The following is a 17,819-nucleotide window of genomic DNA, read 5'->3' on the forward strand; positions in this document are numbered from 1 at the left end:
TAATGCATGATTCTTTCCAAAAACAGAAACGGGAATAAGTACCTGAGAAGCATAGATTTTGCGTTGTTCCTTCGTTTTGGGCTCTGATATGTATTGCTGGTTACCTATCGTTAGTGGAGCAGACAATGTAGTAAAAGGAGAAAGCTCTAGTATCTTCTTGGGAGCTTTTGTTTTGGTAGTTGTGGTCTTGATGGCTACACTTACTTCTTTATGAGCTTTGTTTGAAGTTGCCATTTTTGTTGGAGATTGAAAGAAAGAAATATGGGTTTTTGGTAGAAGATTGTTTAAAGAGAAAAAGCTAGAGCGTTTGGGAATTCAGAAAGTGTAAAGTGTGAAATGGGTAAGTTTGTGGATTTTATAGGCGTGCTTGGAAGAGAAAACACTTCAAGTCAGCATTAATGGTTGACAAGTTAATGGGATATATGTCTCCCTTGAACAGTGTGATGAAGATGTTAATTAATGTCTGAGCCCATGATTTCCTAGAGTCTAGGAAGCGTGATGAGTGAAAAGATTCGATTGTGGGCTGAAGAGACGTGGTTAGGAAAAAGGTAATGATGACTCTGACGTCACCATACAATTGGAGAAACTGAAAAGTTTTGCAACATTGGAACACTTGGCACAATGTCAGAGTTGTTAAGGCGTCGAAGCAAGGTCTCAAAAAATGTCTTTTTCTCTCATATGTCGAAAATAACATTTTTTTGTGGCAATTTGTTAGCTCATAATTTCAACGCCCACTAAAGAATGACCAAAAGGGAAATCCTATGTAGAGATGTTTTGACCAAGTAAAGGTGTTTCGACTGGATAAGGGTAATAAGAGTCAGTGTGTAGTTGGGACTCCAGAAATATTTCTTAAAAATGGTTGAAGATGGTTTTCGATTGGAGATTCAATATTCAAATAAAGGAGGGAACTTTGCTCTTATCTAAAACTGTTGAAGGTATACGTGGGGCATAATGGATAGTTACATCCACGCAAGGTGCCATGTGTCTCGACGTGATTGAAGGGCCGTTAGAAACAATTATTTCGATTTAGTATAAATAAAGGATCTTAGTGTTAGGAATAGGGGGTGTTAAAGTGTGCAAAAAGTGAGTAAATTTACCAAGTACCTGTGTGAAGAGGAATCGTAAATCAAAGAATGTACATTTGTTTACACCATTGTTAGTTATTTTAAAGCAATACAAATTCCTCTTTATTTTTCTTCCAGAAATACATTTCTTTACTTCTTTATTCCAAACAGTCTCCTTTTACTTCGTTATTTCATAGTCTTAATATTTCTTTGCTTTAAACACTTACTGTTGCCACTTGGTTATCATTATAGTCTTTTACAATTTCTCTCCTTCATTCGTATTAGCCTTTTTCCGTAAAGTTTTAATCACTAGTCCCACGAATACCGTCGAAGTGTTCATGATTACCAAAATTCATTTTTAAAAACAGTTAACACATGTCCTAGGATCAATCTGATCGATCCTGTGAGTAACCAAATTTAGAAGTTTGAAAGATCAACAGTTGTTTACTAATTTTCAAGGTAAACAAAGTTGCACTCACATTACATTAAAGTTTTATTTGATATGGATGAATTAATGGTTTATCTTATTTGAAAAAATTATGACATTGTTTGTCTTGTCTTTACCATTAAGTCAAGTAGCATAATTGTTGCAAATTAATTCTAACAAAAAGCCATATCATTATAATAATAATCTATTACCTGACCTTTATGTTTAAAGTAAGGACCAATTATTACAAACACAAATAATAATATGAAATCAATAATTGACCTTCAACATCTCGAGCTAATGTTTTATTCTAATTTCTAACTTTCTACACAAGTTCTCCATCAATATGGTAATGAGTGCACACCTTTAACATCAACTAATGAAATACTATGAACAAACCATTGAGTGAAGTATGATTTATTTTCTCTAATTGCCAAATTTTGTGTTACCTCAACGAAATTCAGGGGACATAAGCCCGACAAAAATACAGTCTCGATTCTTAATATCGTCCATAGCAAGTTAAAAATTAAGTAAAACAGATGAAGAAAAGTAATTAATAAAAGAATATCTTCTTCTTTCCAAAGAAATAGAATTTAAATTGACTGTTGTATGCCATTAGTTTAAATAATCGTAACTAATATGAAACTTATGCATAACTATTGACCCTGCAGAACCAATCACAAAAAACGTTGATATCATAATAATGTGATAGCTAATCATTTCATAGTTATGATACCTTATGTGACATACAATTTCCTTATTTTTTCATATAATATAGTGAAACCAAAAAAATTTCCCAGTCTAACGTTGTTTTCCATCTTGATCATGCCGTGAGTGATTTAGCTTGTATGTAGTTATTATCGGCTGACTTTTTTGGAACGTTATTTAATCAATTCAAATGATATATCACTTAGTTTTTATATATGTTGATCACTTTTAGTGACATAAGTGATCACATAGAATTTAAATTTTTATTGGTGATTAAGAAAAGCTTCATGAAGTGGCACGCAACACAATCAGTTAAATTCAGATTAAAAAATATAAAAATATTACTCTCAATGATAAAAGGTTTTAAATATTAATTATGATGTATTCCAATATTTTTACCATAATATAATTGAAAAATCAATTATTTTCATTATCAAAGATAATTTACTGTTATTTAATATATGTTGCTATCCATCATTTCACTTGTCTAAAATCTTAAAAAATGTAATTGAAATATTTCATGAACCAAATTAGATATAAACAACAAAACATTCATAAATATTCCTCAGATATAATTTTATGAAACAAAATATTTAAACCCTTCGCATGAGAGTAAAAAAGAGTACTGCAAACCCTTTTTCAATTAAAATAAAAATTGTTTCAAGGTGATCCACTACTCCAACGCCTAGTCTATATAGGGTAGCTAGCACATATCCATTAGAAGATACTAGAAGCCCTTTGAGTTGAGAAAAATCTAGACCCGCACTCGTAACTTAAATCCCCACTGTACAAGTCTTCGACGTAAAACCCGAAAAAAAACAAAAGCACCGCGCCGCAGTCACAGTCTCAAACAAAATGGAGCCGTCGAAGCTGAGAGAACTGAAGCATTTCATCGAACAGTGCAAGTCCAATCCTTCAACTCTCTCCGATCCTTCACTTTCGTTCTTCCGCGACTACCTTGAAAGGTTAATTTCATCCATTTCAACAGTAACTAACATTTCTATTTCAAATCGCACTTTAATCAACTTACAAACCCTAAATGCTTTTTTTTTGGTTATTTCTTTCAGTCTTGGCGCTAATCTTCCCGAATCTGCTTATTCCAAATCGGTAACCTATAAATATTTGATTTTTTTTCCAACTTCTATTGATTATGTTTATTGATGTGATACATTGTGATTTGTGTATGTATTTGTACTATAGAATCCCGTGGAGAGCGATGATGATATTGATGATGTTGAGGAAGAGGCAGTGAAGGTGGAGGAAGTAGAGGAAGATGAAATTATTGAGTCTGATGTTGAGCTCGAGGGTGAAACAGTGGAGCCTGATGATGATCCTCCACAAAAGGTTTTTTTTTGTTGTTTTTATTTTGAATTGATTGTGGTTGATTTATGTTGAGTTTGAGCTTTGGATTGATGCGGAGGTGTGTCTTGTTTTAGATGGGAGATTCTTCTGTTGAGGTTACTGAAGAGAATCGCGAGTCTTCGCAGTTAGCTAAAGCTAAGGCAATGGAAGCCATTTCAGAAGGTAATATAACATTCACTTTAACGGAATAATGATGATAATTTGTATGTAGTTGTTTTATTATAGTTTTATGGTTACTATTGTTGGGAGGTGGATGGATCCACTAACAATGCACGGGAAATAAGTGAATCTATGACTGGGCAATATTTTAAGTTGGTATGTAGGAGAGCTATGGTCAAGTGCTGTTAATGTAGACTTGATTGCGGTAGTGGTGCAATCAGAGACAAAAATTAATTGTGACACATATCATGGGCGCGAACCTTTATTTAAAACCCTGGGTCTGGGATCCTTACAAGGGATGAAAACGTTCTATAATCCAAACAGTAACTATGTTACACTTAAATGAATGGAGTTGCAAACCCTGACTGCGTTGATACATAGGCGGGAAGGAATCAAGTAGTATCTCAATTGGCTTGAAACAATTGAGTTGAGGGTTAAAAGGAGTTGAAGGTCCAGTGTTCAAGTCCTAGCAAAGGGTGTAAATATATTATAACAATTAACGACTAGCAATTTGTCATTTAAATAAATGTAGACGGTAAGAACAGGTGTATCAGTTTTCAGCTCTGAATGTTTGAATGTCTCCCTGGTGCAGTTGATGTAACTAACATCTCTTGTCTTAGCATCTCTTATGTTGAGTCTGGGAGCCATCTCTAGTCTAATGCCAGAGGCATGCTCATCTATGTTATTTGTCATCTTGAAATTAATGCTAAAACATTTAGGCCATGTTTGGATGTTTAAGACAGAACAAAGCTGTTTTTTCATTTGGCCCAAATTGAAGGGTAAGAGAATGGTTGTAAGGGCTGAAATGGATACCACTCCATTCTGCATTTTAACTAATCCAAACAATCAAATTTTATTCCATTCCCCTATCTGCTTTTAATTTATCCAATCAAATTTCATCACATTCTGTCCAATGTTTAAAAACTCGAGAGTTTACGCAAAATCGGTGGAGGATTCAAAAATCGTAACTCGAGGATCGTAGCACGGATCGTAAGATCCTACTACATGTAGAAAAGCACTGCAGCAAATCGGCGACGTTGACGTCTTGTTGAATGAAAGAGAATTCAACGAAATAGGTAGCTTGAGAGGAAGAAGAAGCTTGAATATTAATGAGGAAGAAGTAACGGAAGTAAGAGAGTTTATGTGAGAAATAATTCTGTAATGGTTGAGTTATTCCTTGAATTGATACATTTCTCTTGAAAAAGAGAAACTTTGATCGTGTCTTTATGAATTCCTATTTTAAATAAAATAAAATAAATCAGTATTTAATGAAACCCGACCCAATCCAGGCCCATTTTAGAAAATTAGGTTTTTTTTCTAAAAAAACCCTAAACGAGTCAAATTTCAATTCGGGCGAGTTTACCGAGTTTCACCATGCGAGTTTACCTCCGATTCAGCATGCTGGCATGCTTCTGAAATGTTAACTCGGGCGAGTTAGTGAGTCAACTCGCGATTCTGCATACACTGATTCCGTCGATCCAAACAAAGCTTTAGAGTGTAAGTGTTTAGGTAATTCTACACATGTGATATTGATCTACAAAGAGGCCATGTATCATGCATTGCCACATGGTTGCGCCCTTGTTAATGTGATCAGAGCACTCACAGTTATTAATAGCGCAAGCGCACAGCGGCAACCCTCAGCTACGGAGGAACGACGTGCATTCTAGTTTCGGACAGCGGCCGGGAAAGCTGGGATAGCGGGTTGGGGGAGTGGATCGCTTCCCGGCCTGAAGCGGTTATATGCTTTTAGGGCTTTTTTTAGAGTGCAAAAAGACCTTTTAACCCTTAAATATTTTTAAAATTTTAAAATTGATTATAGTCGATTGTGTTTCCTCTTTCATTCGTGTTTTTACCTTTCTCCATCGCGTTTCTTTTGTTTGCTGCTTCTCATGTTTTCCGCACGCTGCTTCTTATACTCTAACTCCTCCTCTGCTCAACTGCTTCAAGCTTCTCTCTATTCTTCTTCTTCTGTGCTTCTGTTTTCTGTGTTTCTATTTTGTTCTCTATCCTATTCTTCTCTATTCATTGTTTTTCTATTTGTTTTCATGTTTTTTTTCCTTTCTTTTTAAATATATTGATTCTGGAATTAATATATTTAGATTATTCATATAATTAGTCCAAAACGTTATTTAATCTACATTAAATATATATGTAGATTATTTATATTATTAGTCAAAAAATTTATCCCGCTATTTCATTTTTTGGGTCGGCCGCTCTGTTCCGCTATCCGGGATTAATAACTCTGAGAGAACTATCAAATTACTAGTATATGTTTTTTCCAATACACACTACCAATAATTGCAGTGGTTTCAGCGTTAGGCTTATATGTTCCAAGACCAGAATCTATATAGGAGTATATTTTGAATTTCGACTGCTAAACTTTGTTCCCAAAAATAACAAACAAAGAAGCACTATGCTTGGAATTAAACTCAGTACATGTTTTGAAAACAATGCTGACACTTCGCCATTTGCCACTCGCCACAATGTAACATGAATAATTAAATAATCCATAAATCACATACACCTATTCTCTATGAATAATTAAAGAACTTGATTTATGCCTGTTTATGCAGTTTGAATATTATTTCAATGGTAGTTTGTAATGAGATGATGTTTAGAAGGGATAAAATTCTCTTCAAACACATATTACTTTTTTGAGTAGCTGAATTTGCTAACTGTCACCCTTAACTCACTTATTGATGCTCCAATTTCAAACATCTTTCAAATGTTTTGGGCCTTGACAGGTAAATTGGAGGAGGCAATTGAGAGTTTGACTGAGGCAATTATACTCAATCCTACCTCTGCCATAATGTATGCAAACCGAGGTATGACTTGATTTTATTGTTTGCTTTTTACATGCACACTCTAGTTTTTTTTTTTTGGCTCTTACTGTCCAGGGTGAACATTCTTTATGATGTATTTTTCATATATACAGCCAGTGTTTACATCAAAATGAAGAAACCTAATGCAGCCATCCGCGACGCAGATGCGGCTTTGGAGGTTACAGTCTCTCCTCTTTGTTGCTTAGCATGATACACTGAATTATACTTGCTAGACTTTTAAATAGACCGTTGAATGTGGCTTTCATGTGTAAAATTCTTGTTGCATTATGTTCCAAAATGGCCAATGTTTCTTTAATGAAATTTACATGTTTTTCAATGGTCATAATGCACAATGCAGATGAAGGGTTATGAGTATATATGATTTTTAATGAAATTTACATGTTTTTCAATTGTCATAATGTACAATCCATGTTATATTTCCCAGAATGCTGTATTATGTGTATGTAGCTTCTATCTGATATGCAGGCAATGATTTTTATATTCTATTGCTTGTTCCAGATTAATCCTGATTCTGCTAAAGGATACAAGTCACGTGGTATAGCACGATCAATGCTAGGTCAGTGGCAAGAAGCTGCAAAGGATCTCCATGTGGCCTCAAATATAGATTATGATGAAGAAATAAGTGCAGTACTTAAGAAGGTTTTCTTTCTCTCCCCTGGTAGCATTCAAAAGAGATATTTTTCAAGCTATTGTGTACTGAGAATTGATGAGTACAAAGATAATTCATATTTGAGTTGGCTAAATCCCACCTTACTGAATTTAGAAGCACCTCACTTATCAGTTATAGGACATGTTACACGTCCTTAGAATTTGAAGATGACATGTTAGTTTTTATTTTTAAAGGTTTGAATGAACCGTTTGAATATGGTATTTTTCCATGAGATCTATATGAAGCAAAAAATATCTTTGTAGATAATGTTGGTACCAAACAAGATGATATCATGGTATATTTAGTCATGGATGTTAACCAAATTAATAAAGAACGAGGTGAAAGGTTATGCAACACTTAGTAGCCTTGCAATGGAAAAAAATACATGATAAGAATGATAGTAGGAAATAAATGTACATCTAGGACGAACAAGTTGACAATTTTTGAGAAATGAGCAAAAGTTTGTATAGGAAGTTAAGATATTTTCTGAAAACAAGATCAGATTGATTTTTGAACAAAGATATGGGCACAGTGAACAAATTAACTTTTTGAGTAACTTTATAGCTTTTTAAATTGGTAAAAGTCTATGTTTCCCATCCAATTCTAGATCTTTGCTTGTCTTTTTTTCCTACTATCTGAAGTCACATGCACCTAAAAGTTTGTTTAAGTCCTGCTTAGCTAGTGTGCTTATTGATTCTTTTGAATATTATTTGGCTTGCTTGACACTTACAACCTTCCTTAAAGTGGAAGCATGCATTTTATGAATGCTGTGTAAATGGTAATAAGATGTGTTTACTGGTTGGACTTATTTGGTATCTCATTGTAAAATCTGGATTGTCTAGGTTGAACCAAACGCCCACAAGATTGAGGAACACCGTCGGAAGTATGATAGGTTGCGCAAGGAAAGAGAAGAGAAGAAAGCTGAGCGTGAGAGGCAACGTCGCCGTGCTGAAGCTCAGGTTCTCAAATTTGCTGGACATGCGGAAAAAAAATAGCATGCCACAAAATGTTATATGCATGTTTGTTATAGCTGTTGCTAACATATTAATATATTCCAGGCTGCGTATGAGAAGGCCAAAAAGCAAGAACAATCATCTTCCAGTAGAAATCCTGGAGGCTTTCCCGGTGGCTTTCCTGGTGGGTTTCCCGGGGGCATGCCTGGTGGATTTCCCGGGGGCATGCCAGGTGGCTTCCCTGGGGCTGGAGGCATGCCGGGTGGATTCCCTGGAGCTGGGGCTGGAGGCATGCCAGGTGGTTTCCCTGGAGCTGGGGCTGGAGGCATGCCAGGTGGTTTCCCTGGAGCTGGGGCTGGAGGCATGCCAGGTGGATTCCCTGGAGCTGGGGCTGGAGGTATGCCAAGTGGATTCCCTGGAGCTGGAGCTGGGGCTGGGGGCATGCCAGGAGGGGTGCCTGGAAATGTTGATTTTAGCAAAATCTTGAATGTATGTAAATCTGTACTTCCAATGTTTTTGTGTGCTTCTGAACTGCTAAAAGAAATTTCTCACTCACACGGAAATGGATTATCCCTCCGTCTCACGATCACACATACACAAACACATATATTCACATGTTTAGTCCTGATGTAAAATGTTCTTTAACATGTCACTCAGGACCCAGATCTGATGACGGCATTTAGTGATCCGGAGGTCATGGCTGCTCTTCAAGATGGTAATTTTCTGTTCTAATACTTGGTTCTATTCTTTTCCTTTTTCCTGAAGTTTCATTTTTTTTCCATGAATTTTACGTATAAGCACCTTTTATATCAGTTTTAGAATCACAAAAATCTGCTAAAACCTATGGACAAAGTGATATTCAATGGTCATGTTTGTATTATTTCCCCTCACATGCTTCACAATGCATGATATCCTTAGAGATCACGTGTATCAATGGAGATCATGTATATGATTGGATGTTAGTAAACTTTGTGGCTTGTTTGGTTGAAAGGTTGTGGGTGGGTGGGAACTGGGAAGGGATGGAAGACATTTAATTTAGATATCTTGTTTGGTTTGAGGGAAGGTGAGAAGAGGTTGATAACTCTTTTTTGGATGATTGGTAAGGGAGATTTTAGTTAAGGAAGGTAATGTGTTTATCTGTCTCTTTCTATTGGAATCCTCTACAATAGTCATCATTAGAGTCAAAATTGAGTTAACGGGGATTTTGCCCCCATCCTTTCCATCCATTTCATCTTCCAACCAATTTTTACTACGAATTTGGAAGATGGCTGTCACTTTTAACATATTGCTGTATATACCCATTTTAGCTGTCTTCTCAATGAAAAAAACATAAGTCCCTCATTTGTCTTTTTTGGTTGAGTGCAGTTATGAAGAACCCTGCTAATTTGGCCAAGCATCAAGCAAATCCTAAGGTGGCCCCTGTAATTGCAAAAATGATGAGCAAATTTGGAGGAGCCCAGTGAACACAATCTACATGTTTGAGATTTTAGCATTCTGAATATTTAATATTTAATATTTAATGTTAATGTTAATTATGTTGCAATTTTTCTGTACTATTAATATATCAACAAACTTTTTTGGTATGGAAAGCTTGATTTGTAGGTGCTTATTGCTCACGTTTTTATTTATCAGCACATAATGATTTTCTGATTGAATTTGAGTCGGTTTTTATTTTAGTGTTAAGGGGGAAAAACTTATTTAGTACTATTAGTTTAAGAAATTGGAAATAGATTTTATAAAATAAGAGATTAATTGTTATGAAGATACTGCGGTTCTGAGTAGATGTAATGTAAGTTCAATAAGTATTAGAGTAAACTGAAATGAGAAGATTAGGTTGTGGGGCAGAGGGTTTAGGGTGGAGGTGGAGGAGGTTCATCGCATGGTAGGAGGAACGGGTGGCAGAATGGTTCTCCTTGTTGGATAATGTAAATATTATTTTCTGAATCAAAATTTCTCTCTTCCGGTTGAAGTTGATTAACAGTTATTATTATTATTATTATTTTTATATAAATATTATCAACTGACATGCCCTTCAATTTTGCATGAATCTTTTGTAGTGATGTCTGAAGATTAAATGGGTGCGGCAATGTTTTTTTTACATAAGTTCACGATAGTTTAACCCTGCTATTAATGTTGAGTTGTTTTATGATATTATTTTTAGTTCACGCTAGTCTAAACTTAATATTGGGTTTTTAAAAAAAAAAAATTCATTTTTTTAAGGAAATTTCCAAAATACCCCTGGTTTCATTTTTTTTTTCAAAATACCCTATTTTTAGGAGGAGTCGTCAATTGAATTGGAGACTCCTTTTAAAATTTGAATGGAGGCGCCAATTGGATTGATTAGGGCAGATGCCATAGCGAATCCAATTGGCGCCCCTGTGTGGGTTTTAAGAGGAGTCGCCAATTCAATTGGAGACTCCTCCTAAAATGCATTTTTTTGTGTTTTATGGTATACGTGAAAGATAAATTTGATATAAGACCATTTGATATTAATAAAGTTTGGCGTTTACACAAAGAAACCTAATAGTGTTGAACGGGATCACCTAACCGACCTTTGGCCCCACATCCTCTAGCTACCCTAACCCTTGGTCCTAACCCATGTTGACGATTCTACACCGGTGTTTGATCATCTGAGGGGCCAGGAGCGTCACTACCAACTACAGGAGAAGTCCGTTGAGGTATTCAGACAAGTCGGCATAGTCTTCAGTATGCATCGATGGTGTACCGCCGTAGCTGAGCTCATGACCCATCTCATGCCAGAGAAGAAGTTAGGATGTGGTTGACTCATGGATGGGCGACTGGGACGGTTGAAGGGAGACATGAGTGTGAACGATGCGTCGAGGAAATGTTGAAAATGTTATTGAGGTGTTTGGTAGAGATAGGGTTGTTGGATGTTTTGGTTTTGTGATGTTTGGGCTTCTTGGCTACGGTAGGAGGAGGGGCGGTTGGTGTTTTTGCTAAGGCAACTTTGGTAGGGTGATGGGGTGGGTGTGAAGCGATGTTGGGTCTCAGGTTGATGGTCAATTTGTTGGTGGTGGTATGGGGTATGCTCTTGGTATTAGGGTTGGGTGAATGACATGTTTTGGTTGTATGTTTGTGTGTGTGTGGAATGGAAAGTTTGACGGATAGGGGGTTGTGAGTAACCGGGCTGAGAATGTTATTGGGGGTTAGATGTTGATCCTTCTTGTGTGTAAGTTGCCTGACGTGGGTCGTATAGGTACATATCCTCAGCGATGAACTGAAAACCAACCGATCTGTACCAAGCCATATAAGTACGACTTGGTTTTTCTTCAATTGGCATGACTGCGTCAGTTAACACATGGTCATGACGGTGCTTCCATTTGCGACACTCCGATCTTGCGAAACTTTGCCATGGATTGAAGTTCCACTGGTCGTTAGCTTTACGCAGATGCCATTCTCCTAGGGTAGCTGGGGGATCTGGGATATTCTGGAGCATACTGAACTGCAACTTCACACGATCACTGTTGTGCATCTCCATAGTTGTGAACCGTATTATCGGTGTGCATGCAGTCCATACGGCTGCGTCTTCGGCGTTGACCTCATGGTCATGATCCAAATTAAGGTATGGACGCCAAATGAACTGAAATGTGAAAGAAGATAAGATTATAATCAATATAGAAAAAGTTAACAAAATATAACGAAATAATTAAGTTATTTTGCTTACGTCTGTCGGTCGAAGGTGATCCAACAGGTTGCGATACTGAGTAATACAGTGTCTTGGACATCTGTTATAACTCATACCACGTGCAGACCATTTGAATTGGCGACCATGTACAACCTTTAAGAGGGGTCGCCATTCAAATTGGCGCCTCCATAGGGACATGCATGCAAGATCTAAGTCTGATTGCTTGGTTTCGAGGTCTGAACGCATGGTGTCTCCACTTGAATTGGCGCCCATGTGCAAGGAATGAGTGGGGGCGTCAATCCATTTGGAGTGTGTGTCTGCATGTCTGACACGTGGCTGTCTTGTCTCTTGCATGCTGAACATGTCACTTCTTAGTAGCTTGCATGGTTTACACATCATTTCGGAGTATCTTGCATGTGCGACACGTCATTTCGGAGTAGCTTGCATGTGCGACACGTCACTCCGAGCTAGCTAGCATGTGAGACACTTCACTCCTCTATTTAAGTGTCTTACTATCAACATCCAAGACACTTCACTCACATTCATCTGCAGTAAGAAAATAGTTTTCATCTGCACAATGTCAACTTCATCATTATATGGTGTCAATGTTCACTGCAACGGTGAAACATACGAGTCTGAGCTACATGGTTTTTGTTTTCGAAACACCGATACCATTAGACTCACGATAAAAAGAAATGCAACCTTCTTGCATTTGAAAAAAATAATACAATCCTTTATAGGATCGGGTATTGTGTCAAAGATCACATATCAAAATCCAATATTTTTTGAGAATGGTCAACGCAAGTATTTCCCCCTTAAGGTACGAGACGATGAAGATGTTGAATACATGTTTGTTAGTCATGAACATTCAGGCTGCAACTGTATTGAGTTGTACATTACTCTTCACCAGTGTATACCATCTCAACAGTCTCAACTAACAGGTCAAGATGAATTTGGTGAAGATGATCGACAATGGTCAGATGATGTCAACCCAGAAGCAGAAGCAGAAGTGGACGTCGTTGATGAAGAGGAAGAGGAGACCGAGATACAGGTTGATCACATGCTGAACAACGACGATGAAGATGATGATCAACCACCACAAATACCTCCTAGTCATGTCTACAATCCGCCTCAACATATGACAAATATGGATCTTCACGACGATGAAACATCCAACAATGTTTTCTATAATCCGTATCCGAGATCAGAAGGCGAATTAAAGGTGGGAGACATGTTTCGTACCAAAGAAGAATGTGTTCTGGCAATCAAAAAATTCCACATGAACAACTCTGCTGACTTTACAGTGAAACGCACTGATTCTAGAAGGTATGTTATCGAATGTCGTAACATGCTTTGTAAGTTTTGTTTGGCTGTGTCTTACAAGAAGAAAAACGACTCTTGAGAGATCGCTTCAATAGACCCACCGCACAGTTGCATTGCAACTAACGTTGAACAAGATCACCGTAAACTAAGCGCAGCTTTGATATGTCAAGACATCTTGCCGTTGGTTAATAAAGACCCATCAGTGAAAATGAGTATAATTATATCCCATATCAGAATAACATATAATTATACTCCATCTTACAAGAAAGCCTGGATTGCGAGGACAAAAGCTGTTGAACAAGTTTTCGGCAACTAGGAGGATTCATACAAGGAATTGTCACGATTTTTATGGGCACTAAAAACATATGTCCCAGGAACTGTGGCAATTATGGAGACATGATCCATGACAACGGATGGCATGATCCTCCTTCTACCCATGTCTACTGTATCAGACACATTGCACAAAACTTCATGCGTGTTATAAAAGATAAGAATCTTCGCAAGAAGGTGGTGAATGCTGGGTATGCTCTAACTCAACCGTCATTTCAATATTATCGTGATGAAATTAGACTGTCTAATGAAGACGCAAGGAGATGGATAAATAACATACCAATAGAGCAGTGGACAAGGGCATTTGATAGAGGTTGTCGATGGGGCCACATGACAACAAACATTGTGGAATGCATGAACGGGGTATTCAAAGGAATTCGAAATCTGCTGATAACCGCCTTGGTAAGATCAACCTATTATAGGTTGGCTTCTATGTTCGCAACCAGAGGTGAAAGATGGAGTGCGGTGTTAATGTTCAGGAAAGTATTCAGTGAGTGTTGCATGAAGGTCATGAAAGAGGAGAGCATCAAAGCTAGCACACACGCTGTAACAGTCTTTGACCGTCATAGGCAAAATTTCAGCGTCCAGGAAACAATGGACCACAACGAGGGGAGACCAAATTTAGCCTACGCTGTTAGACTAAACAAAAGTTGGTACGATTGTGGAAAATTCCAGGCCTTCCGCATACCTTGCTCCCATGTCATTGTAACATGCGCTTATACTCGTCAAGACGCTTACAGCCATTTATCTGATGTGTACAAGGCCAACACCATCATGAATGTATATACTCAAAGCTTCTCAGTACTACCAATGGAGGATTACTGGCCTCCATATGAAGGTGATATTGTTTGACACAATGACGAGATGCGTAGAAAGAAGAAAGGAAGGCCAAACGACACACGTATCAGAACATAGATGGATTTCACAGATAAAATGATAAGATTATGTAGTATCTGTCGTCAACTAGGACACAACAAGAACAACTGTCCCAATCGAGGAGCATCATCTAGGTCTTAAGCTTTTTGTAACATTGTATTTTTGTAACCTTCAATCATTATATATCATTAAGTTCTTGTTACAATGAGGTTCACAACAAACATCAGTACAAAACATCTGAAAACATATATATTTCTAACTGATTACAACAATCAAATTGATGTCGTCTCGACCGAACATCATTTCCCTAACATCCTTATCAGTCTTCATTCGCACCCAACCAAAGATACTGTCAAGTCTCTCAATACTTCTGATTTTTTCCCCTTCTGGTATTTTCCCATCTAACCAACGAACCAGCTCCCTCTTTAGTTGATCGAACGTGGTGATGTTCCAAAACAGTATCAGCATTTGAGGTTTGTCTCTCACATAAATTATCTTTCCGTATCGGCGACGAACACCAAACATGATAGCCAAATGATTATATGAGATGTGGAACAATTAGTCACATAACGCATCTATTTATAAGATAAAAAATGCATTTTAGGAGGAGTCTCCAATTGAATTGGCGACTCCTCTTAAAACCTACACAGGGGCGCCAATTGGATTGGCTAGGCCACCTGCCCTAGCCAATCCAATTGACGCCTCCATTCAAGTTTTAAGAGGAGTCGCTAATTCAATTGGAGACTCCTCCTAAAAATGGGGTATTTTGAATTTTTTTTTGAAACCAGGGGTATTTTGGGAATTTCTTTAAAAAAGTGAATTATTTTTGTAAAAAAACCTTAATATTGAGTATTTCATCCTATAATTTTGTAGTCACTTTGTTGAATATGTCTAATCACCGTAAAAATGGCCGATTCTTACTTTTTAGAGCTTATAGCTAATAACAAAAATAGACTCCTAATAGAAAATATAATTTAAAAAAAAAACAGTCTTATATTTGTTGAATAAAAAAAATGTTATTGTACTTTCTTATTTATCAATTTTTTGTATTTGTTAATGTCGACATTAGTTATTATTATTTCTTCCAATATGAATATTGCAAAATTTGTTTCATAAGTCTAAATAAATAGTATAGATTATATTAGGATCATAAGTGAAAGTTGTTTAATTAAGATTATAGGTTAGTTATGGTAAAAATCTTAGACAAGAGAATATCCTTACATAAGCAATAGGGTTGCAATGATCACACTTAAATACAATAATGAATTTGTCAAGAAAATAAGATTTAGAAATATTAAAAATAATAAAAAAATTAATATTATAAAGTTTTAAAATATCGTGTTAATCTATAATGGTACATAAAACTTTACTAGAACATCTTTTGTTTTATCTAAAGATAACCTTATCTAAGTTGTTAGGGGAGAAAACGACCACACTAGATAAAAGAGAAAGTATCTTCACGTTGGTATCTACATTAATAATATATTTTTTTACTAATGATAACATATCAAATATGGATGTTAACGTAATTAAATTTAAAAACATTTAAAATGATAGGAAGAACATGATAGATGACTAACTATCAAAGAAATATATATATATATATATATATATATATATATATATATATATATATATATATATATATATATATATATATATATATATATATATATATATATAATATATATATATATATATATATATATATATATATATATATATATATATATATATATATATATATATATATATATATATATATATATATATATATATATATATATATATATATATATATATAAAGGAGATATCCCATTTTGGTCCGATTTATTTTTTCATTCTCAATTATCCTTCAAAACTGTCAAGCGGTTATTAAACAGAAGTAACTATTTATTTAGAGCATTTTTTAATACACCCTATATATTTCTCCTGCACCACGTGAATTTCTAAAAATGTCATCTATTTTCGGAGATTCATCTCCGGATGTACCTCTTACATACTCAACAAAGACCATTATGAGATGCGCTCTATAAGTTGAGTTATTTTTATTTTGGAGATGCATCTCCATAACATTTAAAAAAATACCTTATTTATCTACAAGTTGAGTTATTTTTATTCTGGAGATGCATCTCCATAACATTTTAAAAAATACCTTATTTATTTACCAGTTCAGTAGAAATTTCGGAGATGCATCTCCGGAATTATGGATGAGATTTTGATTTTTTTGTCACCTTTGCATGTCAGATATATTCGGAGATGCATCTCCCTCGAAATATATCAAAGACTTCACCTCCCTCGAAGATATCTCCTACCTTACGGAGATAATCGAAAGATTGTGAAGCCCGAGTACCGTCTTGGCATTAATTTATTTCTACTTTCCATTTTGGCTTCGATTATTGTGTATGATTTATTCTGTCATTATTTTTACTTCATGAAGCACCAACCTATATTTTTCAAATATTTCCCGTTTACTCTTAGGACTATTCGTTCTTCATTTAATTCTTCGATCTTGTATGTGCCATTAGAAAAGACTTGGATAATTTGAAAAGGGCCCTCCCACTTAGGGGACCACTTACCCAATGCTCTATCCTTTCAATCCATGGGTATGATTACTTTCCAAATTAAGTCTTCAAATGAAAATGTTTTAATTTTCACCATTTTATTATATGCTTTCTCTACTCTCTTTTTCTGCCTCTTTAATAACTCCAAGGGTTTTAACCTTTCTTCGTCTAAGTCAACCAACTCGTCCAACATCATGTTCTAATAAGATTCAAATGAGATCTCATTTTGCCTCTGGACTCTTGTTGATTGAAGATAGATTTCGATTGGTAATATTACATCGTGACCATATGTTTTAGTCGAAAATGCGTAGTACTCGTAGCCTCTTTAGGGGAGGTTCGACATGCCCATAGAATATGGTCCAATGTCTTATGACAATTCCTTGGCTTTTTCACCACATGTTTCTTAATCAATCCAATAACTACCTTATTTGCTGCTTCGACTTGACCGTTTGCCTGAGCATAATAAGGTGTAGATGTCAATAGCTTGAACCCTATTTATTTCACAAACTCCTAAACCTTTCGACCAGTGAAAACTGATCCTTGATCAGTTGTAATAGTTTATGGGATTCCAAACCTATAAATGATGTGCCTTTGGATGAATTCGATTATTGCCTCTTGATCAACATTCGCCAAAGGTATAACTTTAATCCATTTATTGAAATAATCTATACCCACTAGAATGTACCTTTGACTCTTAGATGACACTGGTCAAATTTCTCCAACTAGATTTAACGCCCAACCTCTAAAGGGCCAAGGCTTCACAATAAAGTGTAGTTCGCTTGCAAGTACATGTTGTATGCCTGCATGTATCTGGAACTCTTGGAACCCTTTAGAGAACTCAATACAATCATTAATAATGGTAGGCCAATGCATCCCTTGTCGAAACAATAACCATTTCATCTTGTGGCCTACCCG

The 17,819-nt window shown here is 36.0% G+C and overlaps 1 protein-coding gene across 8 annotated transcripts; it reads left to right on the top strand.

Annotated features, from left to right (window-relative positions):
• Nucleotides 1-2,850: 2,850 nt before the first annotated feature.
• On the top strand, nt 2,851-9,766 carry LOC127074099 (FAM10 family protein At4g22670). Of its 8 annotated transcripts, none has more exons than XM_051015387.1 (13): nt 2,851-3,164; nt 3,267-3,306; nt 3,400-3,543; nt 3,636-3,723; nt 6,465-6,545; nt 6,656-6,720; nt 7,062-7,202; nt 8,055-8,171; nt 8,271-8,499; nt 8,536-8,562; nt 8,593-8,654; nt 8,823-8,880; nt 9,531-9,766. In XM_051015387.1, the coding sequence occupies exons 1-13, from the start codon at nt 3,055-3,057 to the stop codon at nt 9,626-9,628; spliced, it is 1,260 nt and encodes a 419-aa protein (XP_050871344.1). In that variant the 5' UTR covers nt 2,851-3,054; the 3' UTR covers nt 9,629-9,766. The 8 variants fall into 8 exon arrangements, with proteins under 8 accessions (XP_050871344.1, XP_050871343.1, XP_050871346.1 ...); XM_051015386.1 differs by having other exon boundaries at nt 8,271-8,463; nt 8,500-8,562; XM_051015389.1 differs by having other exon boundaries at nt 8,271-8,463.
• The last annotated feature ends 8,053 nt before the right edge of the window (nt 9,767-17,819 follow it).

This window comes from Lathyrus oleraceus, chromosome 4, assembly GCF_024323335.1.
Source record: "Lathyrus oleraceus cultivar Zhongwan6 chromosome 4, CAAS_Psat_ZW6_1.0, whole genome shotgun sequence".
NCBI classification, from domain to species: Eukaryota; Viridiplantae; Streptophyta; class Magnoliopsida; order Fabales; family Fabaceae; genus Lathyrus; species Lathyrus oleraceus.

What these genes read in the sequence shown, in the direction of transcription:
- LOC127074099 (XM_051015382.1), top strand. Translation starts at nt 3,055, where the DNA reads ATGGAGCCGTCGAAGCTGAGAGAACTGAAGCATTTCATCGAACAGTGC. An exon ending in AATGGAAGCCATTTCAGAAG is followed by an intron (nt 3,724 to 6,464) that starts GTAATATAACAT and finishes GGGCCTTGACAG; the next exon opens with GTAAATTGGAGGAGGCAATT. An exon ending in TAAGTGCAGTACTTAAGAAG is followed by an intron (nt 7,203 to 8,054) that starts GTTTTCTTTCTC and finishes TGGATTGTCTAG; the next exon opens with GTTGAACCAAACGCCCACAA.